Source organism: Ranitomeya variabilis, chromosome 4, assembly GCF_051348905.1.
Source record: "Ranitomeya variabilis isolate aRanVar5 chromosome 4, aRanVar5.hap1, whole genome shotgun sequence".
Lineage (NCBI taxonomy): Eukaryota > Metazoa > Chordata > Amphibia > Anura > Dendrobatidae > Ranitomeya > Ranitomeya variabilis.
Window position 1 is genome coordinate 155,581,305 of NC_135235.1, and position 12,469 is coordinate 155,593,773.

Below are 12,469 nucleotides of genomic sequence, written 5' to 3' on the forward strand. Positions count from 1 at the left end.
CTTCGATCTTACAGCACGACTCCTACTGGTATTTCTCCTTTGCGTGATCCCGTTTCTCACTCAGCACAATCTATCTCTCTTCTAATCCTTTCTTGGGTACCGCCGCTACCCGGAGCAGGCACGGTCCCGTTACGTTCGTTCTCGTTGCCAAGCCTCTGTCAGGATCCCACCCCTGACAGAGACCCTACTGTATCTTCCCCTACAACACCCTCTGCCACAAGGTGTTGCTTGGTTCCAACCCAGTCAGCTTTCTGATCTAACTTCCTGCCTGACCTCCAGTTTACCCACTATGGTGGGGAGTGGCCTAATGAATAGCACCCTTAGCTCCCCCCGGAGGCCCGGCTGTGAAATGTATTGGTGTCTGTGATACCTGATCAGATGAACTCCTTCAGTGCCATCGGACGCACCATAGCTCCCCATAGCGGCGGAGCCACAGTACTGCAACGACCAGGACTCTGGGGCGCTGCACATCAATAAAAACTTCAGCTCGGCACCCCAAAAAATAAGCCCTCACCCAGCGCCAGGTCTCAAAAGATGGCACATTTTTTAAACAAATTTAGGATTTTTTTTCACCACTTAAATAATAAAGAACCTATACATGTTTGGAGTCTATGAACTCGTAATGACCAGGAGAATCATAATAGCAAGTCAGTTTTATCCTTTAGTGAACATGATAGAAAAGAAAGAAAAAAAATCTGTGGAATTGTCCTTTTTTTGCAATTTCACCGCACTTGGATTTTCTTTCCCGTTTTCCAGTACGCAAGATGTTAAAACCAATGATGTCGTTCAAAAGTACAAAAAACAAGCCCTCATATGGCCGTATTGACCAAAAAAATAAAAAAGTTCTGGCTCTGCGAAAAAGGGGAGCAAAAAACGAAAACGGAAAATGGCCCAGGGTTAAGCGGTTAAATTTTTAGGTAACCAAACAATAGAAACTCTAATAAACTTCAATACCAAACAACCCAAAACATTACACGGCTGAATGAAATTTTTATGCGTATAGCTGATATATCTAGCCCAGCAGCTTATACACAAGCTCACACTTGTATTACATTCCATAATAAATATTTAATTTATTGCAGCTAGCAAAGCTAAGGTCACAAACGTAGCAGTGTTGGAGAACAGTATTAATGAAGATTGCCTTTTTAGAAGGTTCTTTACTGATTTCCTGGAGTTCAGGATGTACAGAAAAAAATAATTTATGGTCTGGTATATTGGGAATCAATTTTAGGAAGCAAAGCATTATTAGTACTTTCTGAAAACAGCTGTTCACAGATCTAATTCCCTCCTGCGCCTAGGTCTAGATATCTAAGTACAAATTGTATTCATTTCCACCTATTTCTGGTCTTTCCAAGGCCTCCCTTCTACCTCAGATACTAGCGACATGGGCATATCGAGGTACAGTATGCTTTATACATAATTCAGTAAAACTTACCTATGGATATCACCATCATTCCACAAAAGGAGCTCTACATCATTATTAGGATGTTAATAAGCCATGTCTCCATTCTCATTCAATGAAAAATTGCTGCCTTATGACAAAACAACAACAGCTTGTACAAAATTCAGAAAGAACATTCAGTTAGATGTTATGTAGTAAAAAATTGCAAAGGTACTTAAGTTACACTATTTTAGTGACTTCAACTATTTAGAAGTAGAGATGAGAGGATCGATTTGCAGGACTCTTCTCGTGTCCCTGACATGGCCGTTGATCACGCAGTGCTGGCACAACATTATCTATACATCATGTCACACAGATGACGTTGCCCCAGCCCTGTCAAGTCAAATGCCACACCAGAAGGTAAGAGATTTGTGGGCTTCCCGTCAGGTGCCACTGACCTGGACGATGGACTGGAGTCGTGCGAATCAATCCTCTCATCTCTGCTTAGAACTCTACTCGTTCTAATCTAGGTCCTGGGTATAACTATTTATCAGCTATATAGTTTCATTAATGAGATTTGATGACAATTTCTGAGATCGGAAAATCAGTAATTTTTTTACACTAAAACAGCCCCCCTGAAAAAAGTTCAATATGCTACAAAACACTGCAAAAATGCCTCAAGTAAACATAACCTTTAACAGCCATTTGCACAGACCTCTTAAGATGGCCAATGACACCGCTGCAATGATTACCATTAACCCCTTCACCCGTTAGCCCGTTTTCACCTTCCTGACCAGGCCAACTTTTACAATTCTGACCAGTGTCAATTTATGAGGTAATAACTCTTGAACGCTTCAACGTATCCCAGTGATTTTTGTGACAGTTTTTTTGTGACACATAGTACTTTATGTTAGTGGCAAATTTAGGTCAACATTTTTGGCATTTAATTGTGAAAATATTGGAAATTTGGAGAAAATATAAAAAATTTCGCAATTCTCAATTTTTATGCTCTTAAACTAGAGCGTAGCGGATGAAAAACTGGGAATTAGGGTATCGTCTCACATTGGCACTTTGATCGCTACAACGGCACGATCCGTGACGTTCCAGCGATATCCATACGATATCGCTGTGTCTGACACGCAGCGGCGATCAGGGACCCCGCTGAGAATCGTACGTCGTAGCAGATCGTTTGAAACTTTATTTCGTCGCTGGATCACCCGCTGTCATCGCTGCAACGGTGTGTGTGACACCGATCCAGCGATGCGTTCGCTTGTAACCAGGGTAAACATCGGGTTACTAAGCGCAGGGCCGCGCTTAGTAACCCGATGTTTACCCTGGTTACCATCGTAAATGTAAAGAAAAACAAACAGTACATACTTACATTCCGGTGTCCGTCAGGTCCCTGGCCGCCTGCTTCCCTGCACTGACTGTGAGCGCCGGCCGTAAAGTGAAAGCAGAGCACAGCGGTGACGTCACCGCTCTGCTTTGGCCGGCGCTTACACAGGATGCAGGAGGAGTGCAGGGAAGCGGACGCAGGCACCGGAATGTGAGTATGTGTTTTTTTTATTTTACGTTTACGCTGGTAACCAGGGTAAACATCAGGTTACTAAGCGCGGCCCTGCGCTTAGTAACCCGATGTTTACCCTGGTTACCCGGGGACTTCGGCATCGTTGGTCGCTGGAGAGCTGTCTGTGTGACAGCTCTCCAGCGACCACACAACGACTTACCAACGATCACGGCCAGGTCGTATCGCTGGTCGTGATCATTGGTAAATCGTTTTGTGTAACAGTACCCTTAGAATAGGGTCTTATCCGATGATAACAGAATCTAAGAATAAGGAATTCACTCACCTGGTAAGGTTGCATTGAAGTAACATATGATAGGCACGTAATATCAGCTGCTGCAAGACACCGCTCGAGGAGAGACCAAGAGCGATATGGAACAGGATGAAGGTGTCAGTCAATGCGCTGCGCTGCTGATGAAAGCTCAATACAGATTAAAACTTGGAAACCTAGGTTTTCGTCCTGATGAAGAGGTTGTCTGTAGCCTTGAAACGCGTTGACACTGTAAACCTGTACATTAAACTTTATCAAGTTTTAATCTGCATCGAGTCTTCATCAGCGAATTGAATGACACCTTCATCCCGTTCCATATTAGAGAGTTATGTCACACAAAATAGTAAATAAATAACACTTATCACGTTACATCAGCATCATTTTTGAAACATAATTTTTTTGTTAGGAAGTTATAAGGGTGGCACTGGAGTTCTAGTCCTCTTCCTCTCTGAAGAGACAATATGCATATTTCCCAGAGGAGCATTGTGGCTTAAAAGTCTCCTCATCTCGTCATGCTTGACATGTCACTTTCAGCAAGGAGGAATGTTACCCCTTGGATCTTGGTCAGACACCTTTCACCCAGCCAAACCATATCTTTGCAGTGACTAGGGGCAGCACCCCAAAACACAGTGTCTGCAAATTGAGATTTTGGTTCTGGCTTTTATCCCATGTCAAGTGACAAGGCTCGTTAAACGGTTGACATTGACTTTTAGAATTGCTACTTCCTATAGGTGGCACTAGAGTTCTAGTCCTCTTCCTCTCTTAAGAGACAATTTTCATTTTTCCCAGAGGAGCATTGCAGCTTAAATGTCTCATCTCGGTATGCTTACCATGTCACTCTCCGCAAGAAGAAACGTTATCCCTAGGAATTTTCCAACGTTGAGCCGAGAAAATAAAAAAATTACATTTTTCCCACTAAAATGTTCCTTTAGCTGCAAAATTTCATTTTCACAAGGGTAACAGGAAAGAATGGACCATATAATCTATAGTGCAATTTCTCCTCAGCACACAGATACCCCATATGTGGTGGAAAACTACTGTGTGGGCACAAGGTTAAGGCTCAGAAGGGAATGAGCACTGTTAGACTTTTTAAGCGCAATTGTCATTAAACACTAGAACTACCGGAGGGGTCATTTTGACCCTTGTGCTATTTCTTTTTCCTATAATTTCTAAAATTTTAACAAATGAGTTCTGAGTTTTTGTGACTTTTATGTATTCATGGTAGTGTATATTTTAGGACACAAAAATGAATTTAAACTTTTTCAGGGACCCGGATTTTACAATTCATACCTATAAGTACTGAAGGGGTCAATTTGACCCCATACATAAAAGTAGTAGTAGGCAAGTCTCCTAATTACAAATACATATGAGACTACTCTGATGAAGAATGGTGACATCACTCTTACAGTTTACCAAGGTAAGCCAAATAAGAATGTCATTTTGCTCAGTAGTCTTCACCAAGATGTAGCAGTTGGAAACGACAAGAAAAAAAAAATGGAAACGGTACAATTTTACAATAAAACAAAGGTTGGAGTGGACACAGTAGACCAGATGGCTCGAAAGTACACCACAAAATCTGGAAGCCGCCGATGGCCTGTTCAGGTGTTTAGTAATGTACTTGGTTTAGCAGCTATAAACGCAACTATACTCTATAAAACAGCAACTGGGAGTAAAATTAGCAGACGGGAGTTCATTCTTCAGCTTCATGCTATGACCATGTAAAAGTGTTGGTGTTTTTGTTACCTTGTCCCTTTTGGTGTTTGTCACTTTACCCTGTGTGTATTATCTGCATAGGCGAGGCTAGTGCTCCTTGCCGGCCAGTGCACTAGCCAGGGCAGTAATAGATGACTACTAGGGATGAGGTATCCTGACGGCGGTGGGGGGAAGGACCCACATAGGGCGCTAGAGGAGTGCGGGGACAAGCTCAGGTTTGAGCTCAGGTGGTGACCATCCTCCCATTCCCTACGGATAGGGCCTTCCTCCCACCTTTTCCATCCTGTTATTTGTGAGTTGTGCAGTCCGTTGACCGACCACCTGTTAGGTTGGGTCACACCGTGACAGTCGCTATCACTATTGACAGTGACATTAGAAGGGTTGAACGCCAGCAATCGGCACTAGCACCAATTGTGGGCGTTACTGCAGGGTGTCAGCAATGATGTATAGCTGACACCCGGTGATGATAACGCTGGCTCTGTGTTAGTTACTTGTCTCACACTGGTAACTCCCCCGTTAATTTAAAAGAAGCTCTGGGGGCAGAGTTATCTTCCAGGTAACATCTTCCCTATAGCCTGGAATTACTAATTTACATACAAGAAAAACTTTGATTTCTCTGGAATAAGACATTGGATCACAAATATCAAGGTATCACTTCATTCAGTTTCCTATGAACTACATGCTCAGGAGTCTTGATCCTACGGACAGATTCCATTTACAATAATGATCTGACTGTGATACTAAAAATTGTTCAGATTGAACAGACGCACTGATGACAACACCTTATTTATGCTTCATATTGCGTACATTAGTAGTAAAATGTTTTTATCAGAGATAAATACAAGAGGTCAATGCATATGCAAAATATTTCACAGAACATGATTTTGCATGCATTAATGTATTTACAACTCAATGATAACTGTCCCAATTACAAAAATTAAATACTGGTTAGAAAAAAAATCAAATATTGATGTCTATTTCTTTTTTACCGCCACTAATGAGTTAAATGGAATCTGTCAACACGATTTCACACCCAAACTATTTATATCTGCATGTAGCTCTTTAAAACACAAATCATCCAATATCTTTATGTGACCAGTCCATTCCTCTATTACTGAGAAATCAATGCTTGAATTGACATGCAAATGGCTATGGTAGATCTGAAGTCTCTGTCACTCCGATTCTATCCCCACGCAGTGCCACCTCCTCCAGCTTGATTGACAGACTATACTGTGTGATTTCTGGCAAAGGAGTCATCACTCAAGAAGGAGGAAGTAGCACTTAGCACAGAGTTGGAGTGACAGAAGCTACTGATCTGCATCACTAGGGTGCAGCTGCCGACCCTAGAGCCTGTGTCTGGTGTCGCTATTGCTGCTGCCTCCCCCAGAATCTGTGTCTGGTATCAATAGTGCAGCTGCAGCCCCAGAACCTGTGTCTGGTATCAATAGTGCTGCTGCTGCCGCCCCCAGTACCTGTGTCTGGTATCACTAATGCAGCTGCCGCCCCAGAACCTGTGTCTGGTATCACTAATGCAGCTGCCGCCCCCAGAATCTGTGTCTGGTATCAATAGTGCTGCTGCCGCCCCCAGAATCTGTGTCTGGTATCAATATTGCTACTGCCACTCCCAGTACCTGTGTCTGGTATCACTAGTGCTGCTGCCGCCCCCAGAACCTGTGTCTGGTATCACTAATGCAGCTGCAGCCCCAGAACCTGTGTCTGGTATCACTAATGCAGCTGCAGCCCCAGTACCTGTGTCTGATATCACTAGTACAGCTGCCTCCCCCAGAACCTGTGTCTGGTATCACTAGTGCAGCTGCCGCCCCCAGAACCTGTGTCTGGTATCACTAGTGCAGCTGCCGCCCCTAGAACCTGTGTCTGGTATCACTAGTGCTGCTGCCGCCCCAAGAACGTGTGTCTGGTATCAATAGTGCTACTGCCACTCCCAGAACCTGTGTCTGGTATCACTAATGCAGCTGCAGCCCCAGAACCTGTGTCTGGTATCACTAGTGCTGCTGTCGCCCCCAGAACCTGTGTCTGGTATCACTAATGCAGCTACAGCCCCAGAACCTGTGTCTGGTATCAATAGTGCAGTTGATGCCCCAGTACCTGTGTCTGGTATCACTAGTACAGCTGCCTCCCCCAGAACCTGTGTCTGGTATCACTAGTGCAGCTGCTGCCCCCAGAACCTGTGTCTGGTATCACTAGTACAGCTGCCTCCCCCAAAACCTGTGTCTGGTATCACTAGTGCAGCTGCTGCCCCCAGAATCTGTGTCTGGTATCAATAGTGCAGCTGCCCACAGAACCTGTGTCTGGTATCACTAGTGCAGTTGCCGCCCCAGAACCTGTGTCTGGTATCACTAGTGCAGCTGTTGCCCCCAGAACCTGTATCTGGTATCACTAGTGCAGCTGTTGCCCCCAGAACCTGTGTCTGGTATTACTAGTGCAGCTGTTGCCCCCAGAACCTGTGTCTGGTATTACTAGTGCAGCTGTTGCCCCCAGAACCTGTGTCTGGTATCACTAGTGCTGCTGCCGCCCCAAGAACGTGTGTCTGGTATTACTAGTGCTGGTGCCCCCGCTGCATCCTTGGACAGGACAGTGCTGGAGACAGGACTCTTCTTACTGTAGATCCCAGATCATGAGTCAAAATCAGTATAAAAAAACAAAAAAAAAGTCCTGAGAAAAGATTTGTTTTGAAATAAAAATAAATTACATTTTATTAACAAATATAAAATTTGTAAAGAGGCTGAAGTTGGTTTCTTACTCGTCAGTTTCTTATTCGGCAATTCTTTCTTTTCTGTTTTTGTATAGGTTTTTTCAACAAAAAATAAGCATCACAATAATAACCTACAATGCAGCGAGGTGCCCTGATGTGAACACACTTAAAAACAGCTATAAAAATTATAAAACTGGCACAAAAATGGGCATCAAAGTGGGCACCGTAGGGCATTAACCAAAGGGTTAAATGACTTTGGGCCACTGATCTCACACTGCAGACATATAGAACAGGGAGCCTCGCATCAAAAGCAGGTCCCTCCAGACTGGTACAAATGGGTTCTGGGCACCAGAACTGGCATCAAAGTGGGCAGACAGTCGATTTTGGCCATTTGAATAAGTAACTGGTGTTTGTAAGAGGTTAAATGACTTTGGGCCACTGAAACCACAAAAAGAATACATAGGTTAACCCCTTAAAAACATCAGTTACTTATTCAAATCTGTGATAATGGGCTGTTTGCCCACTTTGTTGCCAAAACCCATTTGAGCCAGGCTGAAGAGACCTGGTTTTGATGCGGGCCATCACTATCCATATCTGGGGCATTTACATTTACAACTGGGAGTGCTGCTAACGCGGCCGCTCCTGGCTGTAAACGACTGGGGAATGAATGAAATGCAGGGGGCTGAGCTTCGGTGACTAGCGGTGCCGTCACCGAAGCTGCGCCCCCTGGCGGCATGAACTCATATGAACTCTGTAGTGTGGGAAAATATTCCGAAACTTTCCCACGCTCAAGAGTTCATATGAGTTCACTAGCTGTTTCCAGCCAGCTAACGCTCGGCACGCTCATTGCTATCTAATTAACGCTGCTGGTGATTAAACCAAAGTAAATAATGACAACATTCAATAGCGCTTACGCAGGTGGTAAATGAACTTAAAATGAAGTTAATAAAAATAATAATGATTAAAATGGGGTGGGGGCGGGATTATGTGTGGTGATGTGTTGGGGGGCGGGATTATGTGTGGTGATATGGTGGGGGGCCGGGATTATGTGTGGTAATGGGGTGGGGGTGGGGCGGGATTATGTGTGGTGATGTGGTGGAGGGGCAGGATTCTGTGTGGTGATGTGGTGGGGGCGGGATTATGTGTGGTAATGTGGTGGGGGACGGGATTATGTGTGGTAATAGGGTGGGGGAATTATGTGTGGTGATGTGTTGGGGGCGGGATTATGTGTGGTGATGTGTTGGGGGCGGGATTATGTGTGATGTGTTGGGGGGCGGGATTATGGGTGGTAATGTGGTGGGGTGGTCGTATTATGTGTGGTGATGTGGTGGGCGGGCGGGCTTATGTGTGGTGATGTGGTGGGGGTGTGGGATTATGTGTGGTGATGTGGTGGGTGTGGGATTATGTGTGGTGATGTGGTGGGCGGACGGGATTATGTGTGGTGATGTGTTGGGGCGGGCTTATGTGTGGTGATGTGGTGGGGAGTGGGATTATGTGTGGTGATGTGGTGGGGGGGCGAGATTATGTGTGTTGATGTGGTGGGGGGCCGGGATTGTGTGTGGTGATGTGATGCGGATTGTGTGTGGTAATGTGGTGGGGGACGGGATTGTGTGTGGTAATGTGGTGGGGGGGCGGGATTATTTGTGGTGTTGTGGTGGGGGGCAGGATTGTGTGTGGTAATGTGGTGGGGGCGGGATTGTGTGTGGTAATGTGGTGGGGGCGGGATCGTGTGTGGTAATGTGGTGGGGGCGGGATTGTGTGTGGTAATGTGGTGGGGGCGGGATTGTGTGTGGTAATGTGGTGGGGGCGGGATTGTGTGTGGTAATGTGGTGGGGGCGGGATTGTGTGTGGTGATGTGGTGGGGGCGGGATTGTGTGTGGTGATGTGGTGGGGGCGGGATTGTGTGTGGTAATGTGGTGGGAGGGCGGGATTATGTGTAGTGATGTGGTGGGGCAGAGCTACTGTGCAGGGGGCGGGATTAGCGAGTAATCACAATGCCTCTTATATATATAGATGCCGCCAGAGGGCGCAGCTTCGGTGAAGGCACCGCTAGTCACTGAAGCTCCGTTCCCTGCGTTTCATTCATTCCCCAGTCGTTTACAGCTGGGAGCGGCCGCATTAGCAGCACTCCCAGTTGTAAATGTTAATTCCCCAGATATGGATTACTGTGTGGGACTTGACTGTACAGCGGACAGGTATGGGGTATTGTTGCTTTTTTATTTTGGAATTTTTACAGGAGAATGAGGGCTTTGCTTGGATTGAGGGTACAATAAAGATATTAAACCTGTGTGTTTCATTCTTTCATTAAAATACTATATTCTTAATGTGTGTATTTTTTACCCTTTAATACTATTGGATTAATAATGGATAGGTGTCTTATTGACACCTCTCCATTATTAACCAGGCTTAATGTCATCTTACAATAGCAAGGTGACATTAACCCCTTATTACCCCATATCCCACAGCTACAAGGGAGTGGGAAGAGAGAGGCTAAGTGCTGGAATAGGCGCATCTTACAGATGTGCCTCTTCTGGGGTTGCTGGGGGCAGATGTTTTTAGCCAGGGGGGAGGGCCAATAACCATGGACCCTCTCCTGGCTATTAATATCTGCCCTCAGTCACTGGCTTTCCCACTCTGGCGGAGAAAATTGCATAGGAGCCCATGCCAGTTTTTTCCATGAATTAATCCTTTAATTTAACACCTAGAGCTCCCAAATTTTACACACAGACACTTCTAACATTATTAGTGAGGGACATATAAAAATCTAACTGTTCTGCAATGGTTTACTGTATGTAAACCATGTGTCATATCCTGTTGGGTTCTGCAATGATTTTACAGAACCCGACAATTGAATTACCGGCTATTCAGCTATCTCTCTATGAAATATAAATATATATATATATATGTGTGTCACTGACATTTATATATATATGTATATATATATATATATATATATATATCTGCCTATACTATGTGTAGACATTTATTTTAGCTATTCTAACCTGTCAGTGTGATTTTACACAGGGCCGGCCCGAGAGATTACGGCGCCCTAGGCGAAACTATTTTCTTGCGCCCCTACTACTTTTAACATACCTCCCAACTTTTGAAGATGGGAAAGAGGGACAAAGTTTGCGGCTCGTGAAGCGCGCCGCTGCACATTTTAGGCCACGTCTCTGACAACACCCATTCATAACTAGCCACACCCATATCCATGTCCCAACCACACCCATTTAGCACTGCTGATCACACTGTTTCATAAAGAATAATTATAAACAAAAAAATATGGCCACACAGTGCTCCATACTGTATAATGGCCACACATGATGCTCCATACTGTATAATGGCCACACATGATGTTCCATACCGTATAATGGCCACACATAGCTACTCCTACACACGCGGCTGCGCTCCGTACACACGCGCTCCGCTCCATACACCTCGTACACACGCGGCTCCGCTCCGTACACCTCGTACACATTTAGCTCCGCTCCATACACCTCATACACACACGACTCCGCTCCGTACACCTCATACACACACGGCTCCGCTCCATACACCTTTTGCCTTTTGAAAAGATTTTTTATAATTTTTTCTATTTTTTCTCTGGCGCCGCCTTAGGGTTGGCACCCTAGGCGGCCACCTAGTTCGCCTATACGTTCGGGCCGGCCCTGATTTTACATTACAGCACCCTGAATTACTGGCTTTTTGGACACCGGTGCGTATTTCTCGCAAGTCACACTGATGGTCCATGTGTATATTTTTCTCGCACCCATAGACTTGCATTGGCGTTTTTCGGGAATAATACGTGACCAACACAGCATGCTGCGATGTCACTCACACGTATAATACGGCTGAGAAAACAGCAGATGATAGGACCTGCCCCATAGATTATCATTGGTCCGAGTGCTATGTGATTTTTTATCACATAGCACTCGTCCGTATTACGCTGTAGTGTGACGCCGGCCTTAGGGTAATGACACTGGTACCCAGCCTCAATGGCGGAGGCACAATAACTGCGCAGTATATAATCGCATGGCATGTCTGATGTCCAGTGTAAACAGTGTCCTGGGCAGCAGGGAAAACATCAGGGAGCACAGAGATGATGACATATTACACCTGGAGTAGAGGTTCTCTTGGATGGGGGTCCCAGAAACCCCCCACGGGTGTCCGCCCCCCAGCTTTATTTATTTTAACCCATTACAAAGCTTATCTCCTGACTTTTTTGATCTTGTTATGATGGCCGTGTAGCCAATAGTTACGGTCCCAATAATTGATTTTATATGCTGAGTTAACCCGTTGTAGTCACACACGTTGCTAACATGTAGTCCCGCAGTCTCCTCGCCAGTCACCTACCTCGCAGCCCCCGCAGCCGTGACACGCCGTGCTGCACTATACCGGAGCCGTTCATATACGGACCGAACCGCACCGTCACCGAGGCTTTCTCCGGCATGTTACTCGCCGCCTCCTGTCAGTGTTGCACGATCGCCATGGCAACCACGGCCGCGCCTCCCCACACAGCCCGGGGACGCGGACGCGCCGGCTCCTGACTCCGTCCATGTTCCTGTCCCTGCAGCTGCCGGCGGTCCGGTGACCGGGGATCTCCGTGCGCGGCCATTACTACCACCTGCAAAGCAGAAGACGCCGAGTTGCCTCTTAATAACGCAGTTCTTTTTTCCCAGGATTTCATTAGCTTTAATATTTTTTTACTTTGGGATTCATGTGATGTATAAAAGTTTTTCCTTTTTTGGGTGCGGTGCAGAAATGCCCCCATTGTCTGGGGAGAGTGTCTACTGCGCTGACCCTGTCCTGTGAATGATGCGGGGGTCT

At 45.6% G+C, this 12,469-nt stretch overlaps 1 protein-coding gene across 1 annotated transcript in view; it reads right to left on the minus strand.

The window, feature by feature from the left end:
- The window catches only part of C4H10orf53 (chromosome 4 C10orf53 homolog), a 104,425-nt gene extending 92,269 nt beyond the window's left edge, over positions 1–12,156 (minus strand). The window contains exon 1 of the mRNA XM_077257196.1: positions 11,996–12,156. Coding sequence (XP_077113311.1) covers positions 11,996–12,092 — 97 coding nt within the window. The 5' untranslated portion in view covers positions 12,093–12,156. The remainder of the gene's footprint in view (positions 1–11,995) is intronic.
- Between the last annotated feature and the right edge of the window lie 313 nt (positions 12,157–12,469).